Source organism: Camelus bactrianus, chromosome 6 (assembly GCF_048773025.1).
Source record: "Camelus bactrianus isolate YW-2024 breed Bactrian camel chromosome 6, ASM4877302v1, whole genome shotgun sequence".
NCBI lineage: Eukaryota > Metazoa > Chordata > Mammalia > Artiodactyla > Camelidae > Camelus > Camelus bactrianus.
This window is the reverse complement of record NC_133544.1, coordinates 22,318,064-22,330,482: the sequence shown is the minus strand read 5'-3', so window position 1 is coordinate 22,330,482 and position 12,419 is coordinate 22,318,064. Positions and strand designations below refer to the sequence as shown.

General features: G+C 50.9%; 2 protein-coding genes across 7 annotated transcripts in view; both read left to right on the top strand.

Annotated features, from left to right (window-relative positions):
• ADCK1 (aarF domain containing kinase 1) overlaps positions 1 to 7,413 on the top strand; it is a 101,572-nt gene extending 94,159 nt beyond the window's left edge. For 5 of the 6 annotated variants that reach the window (XM_074365187.1, XM_045511330.2, XM_010947883.3 and 2 more), the window contains 3 exons: positions 947 to 1,144; positions 5,120 to 5,313; positions 6,656 to 7,413. In XM_074365187.1, the coding sequence (XP_074221288.1) occupies positions 947 to 1,144; positions 5,120 to 5,313; positions 6,656 to 6,827 (564 nt within the window). In that variant the 3' untranslated portion in view covers positions 6,828 to 7,413. Of the gene's footprint in view, positions 1 to 946; positions 1,145 to 2,399; positions 2,479 to 5,119; positions 5,314 to 6,655 lie in introns of those variants that run through there. The other variant, XR_012507432.1, reaches the window with a different exon arrangement.
• Positions 7,414 to 7,563: 150 nt separating this feature from the next.
• The window catches only part of NRXN3 (neurexin 3), a 1,655,134-nt gene continuing 1,650,278 nt past the window's right edge, over positions 7,564 to 12,419 (top strand). The window contains exon 1 of the mRNA XM_074365185.1: positions 7,564 to 12,324. The gene's annotated coding sequence lies outside the window, so the exon portion shown is untranslated. The remainder of the gene's footprint in view (positions 12,325 to 12,419) is intronic.

Sequence of the window (12,419 nt, the reverse complement as noted above, 5' to 3'; positions counted from 1 at the left end):
CAGCTGCAAAAACCCCTTCTTCCTAGGGAAGCCCAAGCCAGCCAGACTGTGGGAGGTGAGATGCCCTTAGATGAGCTAGGACTCCAGGTGGAGGGGTAACTCAGCCCCAGTGAGGAGGTTATATATACTAGGAAAGGGCACAGGGAACTGGTAGAGATTGAATGGCCCCAATTCTGTCTTCTGGAACTTGAAATGCAGATCTGGTTTGAAGAGCCACAAGTTCCTGCCTGGAAGTTGAGAAGTTCATTGCCAATCCCAGGACCCAGGGCCTGGCTTGATTCTATGAGGCATGAAGGAAGGTCTCTTGCTCTTCCCCCTCAGGGCCCTGATCCAACATTGCCATATCTAGGCCTCCTTTGAAAGGCTCATTGACATGCGGTGTGTTAGTTTAAGGTCGGCTAGCTGTTGTCACACACAGCCCCCAAATGGTTGATGGCCGAGACACAACAGATGTCTAATCGCTTGCCCACAGACCGATCTAGGGTGGGTGGAGGAGCCCAAAGGCAGGCGCTGACTGAGCCTGTGCCTCCCAGGCCTCCCTGGAGGTCTCACCATCCACCAGCAGCAGGGATAAGGGCTTGGAGGAGTGTGCATGGGGAAGTTTCCGCGGTCTGGGCCTGGAAGTGGAGCTTCTGCCACATTCCATCAGTCAGAGCTCAGGCAGAGGGCCACATCTAACCAGGAGGCAGGCGGGCATCATGGCCTGTGCTGGGAAGAAGGGGGGAGTATAGATTCTGGTGGGCCATTGGTAGTCTGCCACTCAGGACCAACCCCAGCCAAATAGTAGGTCTGAACTTGGACCTTTAGGGATGGGTGAACTGTGTGGGAGAAGCCAACATTATGCGGGAGCCACGGTCTCCATCCGTCCCTTGCGCGGTGGTAACAGCCAGGGACCAGGTCCATGGGGAGAGGAGGCTCAGTTCCTGCCATGCTGCCCCTGCCATAGGTGCTCACAGAACAGTTCCGCCTGGATTACTGCCACCTCTGGCAGTCACTGATCTGGACTGACATGAAGAATGTAAAGAAGTACAGCCAGCGCCTGGGAGCCGGGGACCTCTACCCCTTGTTCGCCTGCATGCTGACAGCCCGGTCCTGGGACTCAGTCAACAGGGGCATCGGCCAGACTCCAGTCACTGCTACTGAGGTGGGTGAGCTTGCCCTGCCCCTAGTGCAAGGGGCAGAGCTGGGGATGGCCTTTGGAGCCCTGCCAACCCAGGGTCTGAGGTCCTAGACTGGGGGGCTGTGGAGGTGTGGTGGGGGGCAGAACGGGAGATGTATTGGATGAGTAGGAGGGAGGGGAGGAGAATCAGTGTCCCTGGATGGGCAGAGGGAAAGGGAATGGTGTCCCACTCTGTCCCTCCCGGCCTTGTCAGCCTGGAATGTAAGTGGGTCATGTTAACTGTATAATCCAGGCTCTGTGACTTTCACTCCAACCTGCTTTCATGAGATTTCAGCCTTCCACCAAGTTGTCCCCCAGGACTTTTGGGAATGCCCAGGAAATAAGTCTGGCACCACCCACTGTCACCTATGGGGCACCATCTCCCATTGCGGGGTTCCTCTGGGGCATCCTACTGGGGAGAGAGCTTCACTTCCTCATGCTGGACTCGAGGGCTGCTTGTTTCATTGTCCAGTGGAGTTTTTTGAGAGACTGGTTTTTTAGTCTTTGTTTGTAGCTCTTTCCTCCATTGGATCTGGACAAGAGTCCCACGGAGTCTGGGCTGAGACCAATCCTAGGAACCCCTTCTCCCCAGACTCAGCCTCACTTCTGCCCCTACAGTAGGGACTTACAGGGTAGCTCATTCTTCCTGGCTCAGGGTGAGCTCCCTCCCAGGCCAATCCCTCATGGAATTGCCGTCTGTCTTCCCAGTCTGTCAGTTTGCCAGACCTGTGCAGACTTGCCCATATCCATGTGGGGAAGGGCTGTGCTCACAAGGGACAGGGTCCTGCTTGTGGCAGTTGGAAAGACCTGGGTTCTAGTTCCAGTACCTGCTTTTCCTGGTAGCGTGACCTTGGATGGTTCGCATCACCTGTTTGAGCCTCAGCATCCTCCCCTGCAAGCTGCCTTGTGGTGGAGGCTTTAGGAAAGGCTGAGTCCAGAGTCTCCAACAATGTCACCAAACAGGCCACCTCTTGCCATCTCTTGGCTCTGCTTTCCTCCAAGTTGACATCTTTCCCCAGCAAGCCTGATGGCATAGATACCACCACTGCCCCAGGCTTACATGGCTCTCAGCTCATCGTCTCAGAAGAAGAGAGACAGCCTCCCTCCTTTGTTGAGTAGGGATGATAATTCCTGCTTTATCAATAATGCATATAAAGTGCCTCCCCATAGTCCCTGAAATTTGTTCATTGAACAAACATTTGTTTTTGCTGGACCCTGGACTGGGAACCTGTGGATCCAGTGATGAACAGACAGTCAGGCCTTCCATGTAATTTGCACTGTGGCAGACGGAGACAGACAGTAAACAAGTGGACAAACAGGTAAATGGAATAATTGCAGGTTGGAGGTGCCAGGGAGGAAACAAGCCGGGTGCCGTGATGGGGGTGGCAGAGGAGACCTGGCTGGGGTATTGACATGTAAGCTGAGGCCCGAAGGACAAGAAAGCCACCAGCTACTAGAAGAGCTTGGAGAAAGTATCCAGGTAGAGGGCACACGATATGCTAAACGAAGCAGAGTTAGGGGTGGTCGGGAGCATGTGCAGAGGATGGTGGACTGAAAATCTGGAGCGCTGGGCAGGGAGAGCACAATGGGAAGAAGTTCAGATTTATTCTCAGTACAAAGCAAAGCCTTTGACAGGTTTTAAGCAGGAGAAAGATATGCTCAGACTTGCTATTTTAAGTATGTCTCTGAACTGGGACAAGATGAGCAGTGGGGTGATGAGTGAGGGGGCTGGGGCAGGACTCCAGGTGGACAGATGATGGGGCTCAGACTATGCTAATGGCAGTAGAAGTCGAGAGAAGCAGTTGCAGCCAAAGTGTGCTTTGGACCTAAGAGTGAGAGGCCTTTCTGTCGGCTTGGACATGAGGGGAGGAAAATGGAAGGGTCAGAGTTGTATCATAGCTTTTTGGGGTGAGTTATGGGTGAGGGGTGCCATTTCCTGACATAGGGAAGACTTCAGCAAGGACATATTTGGGGTGAGGGTAGTCAGTAGTTCTCTGGAACATTCAGCTAGAGACATCTCAAAGAAGATATCCAGGCTTGAGTTATCAATTTGGGAGTCCTCAGTGTGTAGATGGTATTAAAGCCACAGGAATGGACAAGACCACATGGTACATAATAGGTACTTCGTGAATGATATCTTGTTTCTAATTTAATTTTATTTATTTGTTTTTTCATTGAAGTATAGTTGATTTGCAATGTTGTGTTAGGATACCTGTTTTTTGTAACTTGGTTTGAATTCTATTTTTCTATCAGGTAGGCATCCTGCAGGGTCCAAGCTTGAAGGCCATGCAGCTCTGAGAGCCCCTTGGGGTAGCCTGGGTGGACACAGGTACTTCTGTTTGAGCCGAGAGGGGTTGTGGCCAGGCCAGTCTGACCCTACTGAGAGGGGGTCCCTCTGGTGAGTGGGACCCCGATCTGGCCTTAGCCTGCAAGCAGGGTGACCTGCAGCTGTAGAGGGAGGCAGCAGGGAGGCAGGCAGCCTCTTGGTGTCTGGCTTCATGTTGAGATGTTCCAGTCTGATAGCTCCTGCCTGGGGGATGTTTCAGGTTTCACAGCAGCTCAGTTATCAGCGGTGCACATGTGCTCCTGAAAGGGCCAGGAGTTCTGCCTCTGCTGCAGAAAGTGCTGGATGGGGGAGCATTTGGCAGCACTGCTGGTCCCCTCATTGTGACTTCTACTGGACCCAAGCGCCAGCCCATACCTTGTCTCTGATGACCCTCTGGGTACTGCTGGGAGGTGGGCACAGAGGGTGTTTGCATGCCCAGTTTTTAGGGGAGGGCACTGGGTCACACAGTCCTCTGTGAGATGAGACGCTGTGTAGCCTGATGGTGAGGGTGAGGGCTTGAGAGCTGGATGGCCTGGGTTTGAATCCTGACTCATCCTCGACTAGCTGTGGACCTTGGGGAGGTTACTTAACTTCTCAGTGCCTCAGTTTCCTTCTCTCCAATGGGGGTATACACTTGGTTAATAGGGTTGATCTGAGGATTAAATAAGTTGATACATGTAAGCATTTTCAGAGTGTCTGGCTTACTTAGTAATGATCAATACATGTGAACTATTGTCATTGTCACCATCACTGTTTCTCTGGAGAGTGAAAAGGGATCAGAGCCACACTGTATACTCAGGACTCTGGCTGAGGTTGGTTATCTGCCCCAGAACCATACAGAGCTCAGAGACAGGGAGGGTTGGGAAGCCAGATCCCAAACTTACACGCCAGGATAGGGCAAGGGCTAGTCCTGAATCCTACTCTGGGGGCATTAGGACCTTGTGCAGTGGGTGGGCTGACACTGGCTCCAGCATGGAGGACAGTAATAGATGGTGGCCATGTGAGTAGGTCTTCTGGGGGGTGGGGTCAGGCAGGGTATGGGGTTGGACTTTGGAGCTGGGTTGGGGTCAGGAGCTCAGACCTCTGAACTGCAACAGCCTGGGCGTGGCTGAAGGGAGGGGGGAAATGACTCAACCAGTACCAGCCTCCAAAGTTCCTTCCAGGCCTGACCTAAAATTGGTGGCCAGCAAAGAAGCCTTAGAGAATAGTGCACGGGTGGACCTCTGAACTGAGAGACTGGCTAACTCCAGCCTCATCAAATGGCTGGTGGGGAGATAGACTTCCTGCCCCAGTCAGTACAGGGGGAAGGAAGGATGGGTACTGGTGTCCTTGGCCACAGCGATCTCGGAAGGCAGAGGCAGCAGAAATGCAGCCTGGCCCCTGTTGATGTGCTCCTGCGCTGCGTCCAGTGCTTGGCTGGCATTTGGGATGGGACGTCCCATCCGGGTTTTTCAGGCTGCAAAGCTTCTTGGGCTAAGCTTCCCTGTGGGAATGGTGCTGAGGCAGCTGTGCTAGAAGCTCCTTCCTGGAGCTTCCTTGCAGACCCTCAGGTCACAGGCTGCCTGGACATCCACCACCCTGGGCCCCAATTCCCACATCAGCCGTCCATCTCTGTCTCCCTGTTGCTGCTTCAGGACTCAGAGATTCGCAACAATGCGGCCAACTACCTCCCCCAGATCAGCCAGCTCCTCAGCCACGTGCCACGCCAGATGCTGCTCATCTTCAAGACCAACGACCTGCTGCGCGGCATTGAGGCCGCCCTGGGCACCCGTGCCAGCGCCAGCTCCTTCCTCAACATGTCACGTTGCTGCATCAGGGCACTGGCCGAGTGAGTGTGGGCTCTGGCCTTTCTTCCCATCCAGTTCCCTGACCAGTCCCAGGGGTCCACACACCTCCACTTTCTCCCACCAGTCAGCCCCCAGGGCCCCACCTGGCTTCCCCCATCTCCAGCTCTCCCTGCGGGATGTTAGGGGCAGAAAACAGCTCTGGTGAACTGGCTGATACCTCAGAGCAGTGTTTTGGGTGGTCCTGAGAGCCACCTCTACTTGTGAAAATTGTGGATTCTAGGACCTCACCCTCACAGCCCAGCTTTCCAAGTGATTCTTACCCTTAGTAAAAGTTGAAATGTTTTCTGAAAATCTTAGCCCCATCCAAGTGTCCCCTGGCCATGGGATCAAGATGCCCTGGTACACATCCCATCTCTAGCTGGTGCTGGAACTGTATCCCCAAGATTAGCCAGGCAGCGAGGCCAGTATTCTTTTCCCTACAGTGTGGCTGTGACTCAGGATAGTGTCACCAGCAGGCTGTCTCTGGATCTCAGGTCTTTTTAAATGCCTCAGCACCCTTGAGGTGTTGATAGGAAGGGAAAGGTGCTTCCTCAGGGAGACAGTGGCAGAGGAATGAGGGTTCTGGGTTCTTCTATCTGAGGGTAGCAAATACATGGGAAGGTCCATGCTCTGGCTGAATATTCTCACCCGAGAGAGGAGACCTAGACTGTGGTCAGCTCCATGCCATCCATCCTGGCAGCCAATGGGTCATTCTGGCAAACTGATGAAGGCAGTGCTGACCACATACATCATGCACTCGCTATCAAATAGCAAGTTAGATTACAGCAAAAGAGTCTGCATACAGAAAGGGCTGAGCATGATTTATTCTGAGTTTCAGGAAACAAAGTCTTGAATAGGTCATCATCATAAACACCAATTTTCATCATGTCCTTTTGTTGGTGCAGAAGGGAGTGAGCTGGGCTGAATCTATAATGGCCTCAACCTCCCAGGACCACCTTGACCAGGTTTCCAGGTGATTCTTACCCTCAGGCAGTTTGGGAAAGCTTTTACATTTGAATTTGGAGGATTCCGACTTGATGAATATTAACCCTACTTTTGGAAAAAAAGAAACCAAATGTTCTACCCAGTGGATCCTCTAAGTCTTTGATGCCCAATGAAACAATGGCTTTTGCTTCCCCTACTTACCTGGAAAACACCTTTGGAGTAGCTGAGTTCCTCTGGTCCCTGCTTGGACAGTGGTCTAATCACATAACCTGGAGTTGTTCACTGGGGCAGGGGGCTGGTGAGTTGGCAAAGCCACCATCTTCTGTTTTTCTAAAGGATACTGAGTGTTTCTTGCCTCTTTTTCTCTTGTTCTCACCTTCCTTCTTGCCCCTCCTGCAGGCACCAGAGGAAGATTACACGTTCATTCTTCAGAAGGACCCAGATCTCGCTCAGCCAGGCCTTCCACTTACGGTGGATCGATCTTCATGAACTGGTCCTGCGTGTGAAGGGGCTGAGGCTGGTCAGCTGGGTCATAGCTCTGCTTTGCTGGCTGTTGCCTGCTTCATACTGAGTGGACTGGCTGTGTGACCTCGGTGTGAGGTCTCTGTGTGACCCTGTGGTCTTTTCACTCCTTACTCTTCTGTTACATCTCTACCCTTTGCCCTGTTTCTGCCACATGGTGTCTGAGAATCCCACGGTCACTGTCCACAGCACCATTAAAGTCCTCTCCCTTGGAGTCCTTGTCTCGGCGTCCCCAAGCTGTGCCCTGCGAGAGACTTCTTTCCAAATCCAGGGAGAAGGCACGGCAGTCTGCTTTCCTGTTCCCCGTGTGTGCCGTTGGGTTGGATGCCACCTTCCCCCAATTTCCATTAACCCTTCCTGTTGTCAGAATGGACCATGAATCCCACTGAGGGCACATTTAACTCCTCAGAGGTTTGATTTTGTTGGAGAGGAGCCTAGTCTCTGAGCTATGTGAGAGAACAGCTTCTCCCTGCAATGTCGCTCCCCAGAGGGGCCGACCTGAGCCAGGAGACTCAGCACCCGAGCCAGGCTCTGGTGCCACTGTGAGCTCCCTGCTGTCATGATGACCCCTTTGGTGTTTCATGTACTGTGGTTCAATAAAAACCCCTGCAGGGTTGCAGGGCAGGGCCTGGTCAGTGGGGTTTTTATTCTGGGTTGGGAGCAAGTCCACCCTGGCCGCTGGGTAAGATGCCTCCGGATGCCGCGTGGTTCTGATCTGCTTGGCTTCTGGCCATGTAATCCTTCCAGCCTCCACTGTGCGGCCACTTCCTGCTTCTGGTGTGTTTCTCTCACTTTCTGAGATCTTGGCTGGAGGTGTTAAGAAGCCCAAGGCCAGGAACTCAGAGGCTGAGCTTTATCCTCCAACTCTGGTTCCCCTGGGTTCTCACCTCAATCCCTGTGACTTGGCACCTGCCTTGTTCTACTAATTGCCTCCCGATTTAGCCCTTGGAGGTGTCGTTCGATGCCCCCAGTCCTGGAGACTGTAGCCCAAACTTCAGTCACTGTGGCTGGTGTTCCACTCTGAAATCTTGTCCCCTGTCTAGACTGTGTCTACCTTATTGACTTCTGCCAGCTGGCCTCCCCCCCACCCCCGTTAGAGTATCTGCTCCTGCTGTGGGGACACCCTCAAACTCCTGCTCTGACTCCTGTGTCTGTGTGGTCTCCAGGTTCCCTGAGAACCCCCCCCCCCAACTCTCTCGGAGCACCTGTGCTCACAGATGGTAATTGTATTTGAATCTCTCTGATCTTACTTCACCCCATTCACAGGGGCAGAGAAAACCTAAATTTGAGTCTCATTTTCTGTTCTTTTTATTCATAATACAACAAGCAGATTTTACACTGATCAGAGATGATTCGCAATCCCTTCATTTCCTGAAAGAATTAATTGTTCTTAGTGACCAGTTGGATGTCCCCAGGGACCTGAGAGAATAATCTGCAAGATCTGTTATGAATCATGAGGATGCCTGCTGCATATTATATTTTATGGTATCTTTTATAGCCACTGAAGTAAATATAAATGTCCTTTTTGTTCAAGGTAATGGTTACTTGCTTTTCACTTTTGGTTTAATGGTTGGCTTCCTGCTGTCCTGGGATCTAAAACATCAGCATGTTGCCAGAACAGTTATCCAGAGAGCACTGAGAGTCTGGGAGAGTTTGCCGTACAGGGCAGTTTGAAAATAGGAAGGAAGTAGGTTGATGTTTACTGAGTACCTTCCATGTGTGAAGGAACATGCTAGGTGCTTTGTAAATAAGTTACATTATTGAATTTTCCCATCATCTCTATGAGGGGGCGGGGTCATTAGCCTCATTTTACAAAGATGGGAACTGAGGCTCAGAGAGGTTTAGTAATTTTCTTGAAGTCACACAGCTGCTGAATGTTGGTGCATGCTTTGCTTTTGTTCCACAGTGCTGTAGATATGGATTACACCTGCTCCCTAGGCTGCCATATGTGCCTGAATTGTGTCTCAAACACCCTGACTTCAGAGGAAGTTGAATTTTCATTGGAGGTAGGAGCATGGATGGGTAAAGGAGACAAAAAGTTCTGGAAAGTGCAGACTGAGTCCCAGTGTTCCTCAGGCCTAAGACATGATGGACCTGGACCACTGTGATACTGCAGTGCAGTTCTGATGCTGACCACCTGGAGTTAGTGTAGACTTGATAGGCTAAGGGCACAGTTCCTGTAAGACTGCCCTCACTTCAGACACAAGCTGCAGGCTTGGGTGTCCCTGGGCCATCTGCACTTCTGACCAACTGACTACAAATTTGGGGGTTCCCACAACTCCCTCAGGTTTGATAATTTGCTAAAATGACTCACAGAACTCAGGAGAGCACTACACTTGTGATTACAGGTGTATTATACAGGATACAAATCAGGATCAGGCAAATGAAGAGACACGTAGGGCGAAGTCTAGGAGGGTCCCGAGTGCAGAGCTTCTGGACTCTGCGGAAGGAACCTCTTGGCACAGCAATGTGTTCACGGAGCTTCAGCGTTCAGAGCTTTTACCAGGGTGTCATTACATAGGCACAATTAATTGAATCATTGACCACATGATTGAACTCAACCTCCAATCCCCCACCCTCTCCAGAGAAGGTGGGCTGCTCACCCCCATCTTGAATCATTTAGCATAAACTCAGGTGTGATCCAGGGACACACCATGAAAAACAAAGATACTCCCATCATGAAGAAAGTCCAAGGATTTAGAGGTCTTCTCCCAGGAGCAGACAAAGGGACAAAGAGCAGAAAAATTCTTCATTATATAACAACCACTGCGGTGTCTTCTCATCCTGTGTATTTGGCCTGAGGTGTGTCTTCATCGACCGACCGACTGCTGGCCTGTGCCTTCTGCTCAGTGGGGTGGAGCAGTCTCTGGAGTGAGGCCATCGGAGGCTCTTACGATCTCTATTCTGCAACTCAGAGGCGCTCACGTGAGCTTCTGCAGGGGGCCTTCGCCCTGCTCCCTTCTCCATCCTGTGGAACTTGCCATAAATTGATTTGGGTTTGGTGCTTCCCAGTAAAATCCCAAGAGTTTCTTCTCCCAGCAGTGACAACTCGTCAGGTCAGCACCAGCTTACTTTGAAGAGTGCTTTCTGTGTTCACTCTTGGATCCTTATTCAATTTAGGTGTTGGCTTCTTTGATTTAGGCAGTTTGGCTCTTGTTCCCCTTCCCTCTTCTTGTCCACCTGGGGAGAATTCCGACTCAATGCCCACTTGACCCAGAGCCTCTCAAATGTGTGCCCAGCTTATAGGAAGAGCAGATGTCTTGATATGTAGTCAGTGCTCAGTAAACATGCAGATAGTCAGACTCTGAGAATACTCCACTATTTTCAGGGATGTTGAAACCTGTGTATTTAAAAAGAAGCTATATGTGCCACTCTCCCTCCGCTAGGAATGCTGCCTTGTTTGATTGTCAGGTTAATTTCTGCAGCGTCTGAGCCCACTCCCGGGACCAGGGATGGTCCCTCTCAGCGTGACAGGCTGTCAGGGCCCTCCTGCCAGGGGTGCAGGGCTCCGAGAATGTGAACTTCTAATGACATCTCAGAAAATGATCCTGGCTCCAAAGGGCACCCAACAAATCCTCAGGGGCAGCGCTTGGGAGGTTTAGAATTACCCTCAGTGGAAGCAAATGTGAGAAGGGTTGGATGGAGCCTTGCAGAGTGACACTTGGGGCTTACGTGGCCTCGAGGTATGGCTAAGTGGAGCTTGGGTCTGAGTTGGGATCTGGGCAAGATCCAAATAGGACGAACAAATCTGCAGAGAATTCCATGTTCCTGGCAGCCTGGCCTGCTGGGGATGATGTTTGTTGGGCTGAATTAGGGAGACCCATATTTAGAGAGAGGCCTTGAATGCCAGGCGGCCTAGTGCCACTGCTATTGGTAACTGGCCAAGGCAGACTGTGGGAGGCCCTGTACCCTAAGCTTTAAGCCTGCAAATATTTTAGTAAAAATCCATTTGTTCAGAAAGACTCGGCTATCACCTCTGTTCCTCCCTCCTTCCTTCCTGTGAAGTAAAGCCCACTACAAAGCTGCTCTCTCCTTTTCTAAAGGAAGGTCGGGGTCAGCCCTCAGCAGAGTAAATATTAAACCTTGGACCGTGATGTCCGTTTTCCTGCAGCTAGTGTCTCCCGGCCTGGTTTACCTGGCTTCTCCGGAGGCCACCTCAGCCCCCAGCATCAGCTAGCTCCCCTCCCATCCAGGTCACCATGCCCCTGGCCAGCACTGCTGGGGATAGAAAACACCCTTTCTGCCCGGTTCTGCCTTTGGTTTAATAGTGGCATAATTTCTCTGATATTTCTTCCTGTTTCTCTCTTTACTGGGTGTAAAGGGAAGGCCAGGCTGGGGAAGTGGTGAAGTGATGGGTGTCCAGCCCACCGATCCCTGACATTTCAGCTCCCATTTCCTCGTCTCTTCTCCCTGCACTTTCATTCTAGAGCAGTGCTTCTCAAACTTCCAGGTGTAAATGAATCACCTGGGCTCTTGTTAAAACACAGATTCGGCCTCGGCGGGTCTGCGTGGGGCCTGAGGTTCTGCATCTCTAACCAGCTCCCCAGGGATGCTGATGCTGCTTGCCTGAGGACCATGCTCTGGGTTGCAAAGTTCTGATCGTGGTTCTGAAGGTGTGGTACTGGGACCAGCAGCATTAGCATAACCTGGGAGCTGGTTAGAAATGCAAATCTCAGACCCCACTCCAGATCTGCTGAAGCAGAAACTCTGGGGTGTGACCCTGCAATCTGCTTTAATAAGCCCTCCAGGGGGTTCTGATGCACATGCTCACGATTGCAATCCCTGTTCTATGGTTCTCAACCCTACCTGAACGTTGGGCTCACCGGGAAAGCTGTGAGTGCCCAAGATTCTGATTTAATTGGCTTGAGTGAGGACCAGGCAGTTAAAACATTTTAAAAAAACTTTTTATTTTGAAATAACTTTAGATTTACAGTAGGCTTGTAAAGATAGTCCACAGAGTACCACATACCTTTCACCCGGTTCTCTCTAATGTTAACACCTTACATAACCACGGTACCTTTATTAACATTAAGAATTAACATTAGACATTACTTCAACTGAGCTATTCATATTTCACCAGTTTCCATACTAATGTCCTCTCTGTGTCCCTGGTATAGGACACACTGTACATTCAGTTGTCATGTCTCCCTAGTCTCTGCTCTGGAAAGAGCACTGGTCAGGTATTTTGTGCAACGTCTTTCAAGGTTGTTCTGTCTGATGTTTTCCTGTGATGAGACTGGGGTTACGGGTTTGAGGAAGGGTAGTACAGAAGTGAAGCACCCTCTCATCACATCATACCTGGGGAAACATCATTTTGACTTGACATACTGTTTCTGTTCTTTAAATTGCCCCAGCCAGGGTTGGGACCCTGCTTTGGGCTCACATACATTCCAGGAGTCTTCTGGAGAAGGAAGAAATGCAGCTTATGGACTTCTCCACAGGTGGGCATTAGGCAGAGATCCTCTTTGAGACTGAGAAGCCTGCCTGGCTATTTCCAAATTAAAAGGCTCCCAGTAAACTACAAAATGTGGATACACCAGCACAAGGTAATAGAATGGCTACATTTAATTATAATGTTTACATTTATCAAATGTTAACTTTTTCAGCATACACACAAATGCAATAAGAAATGAATGTAACA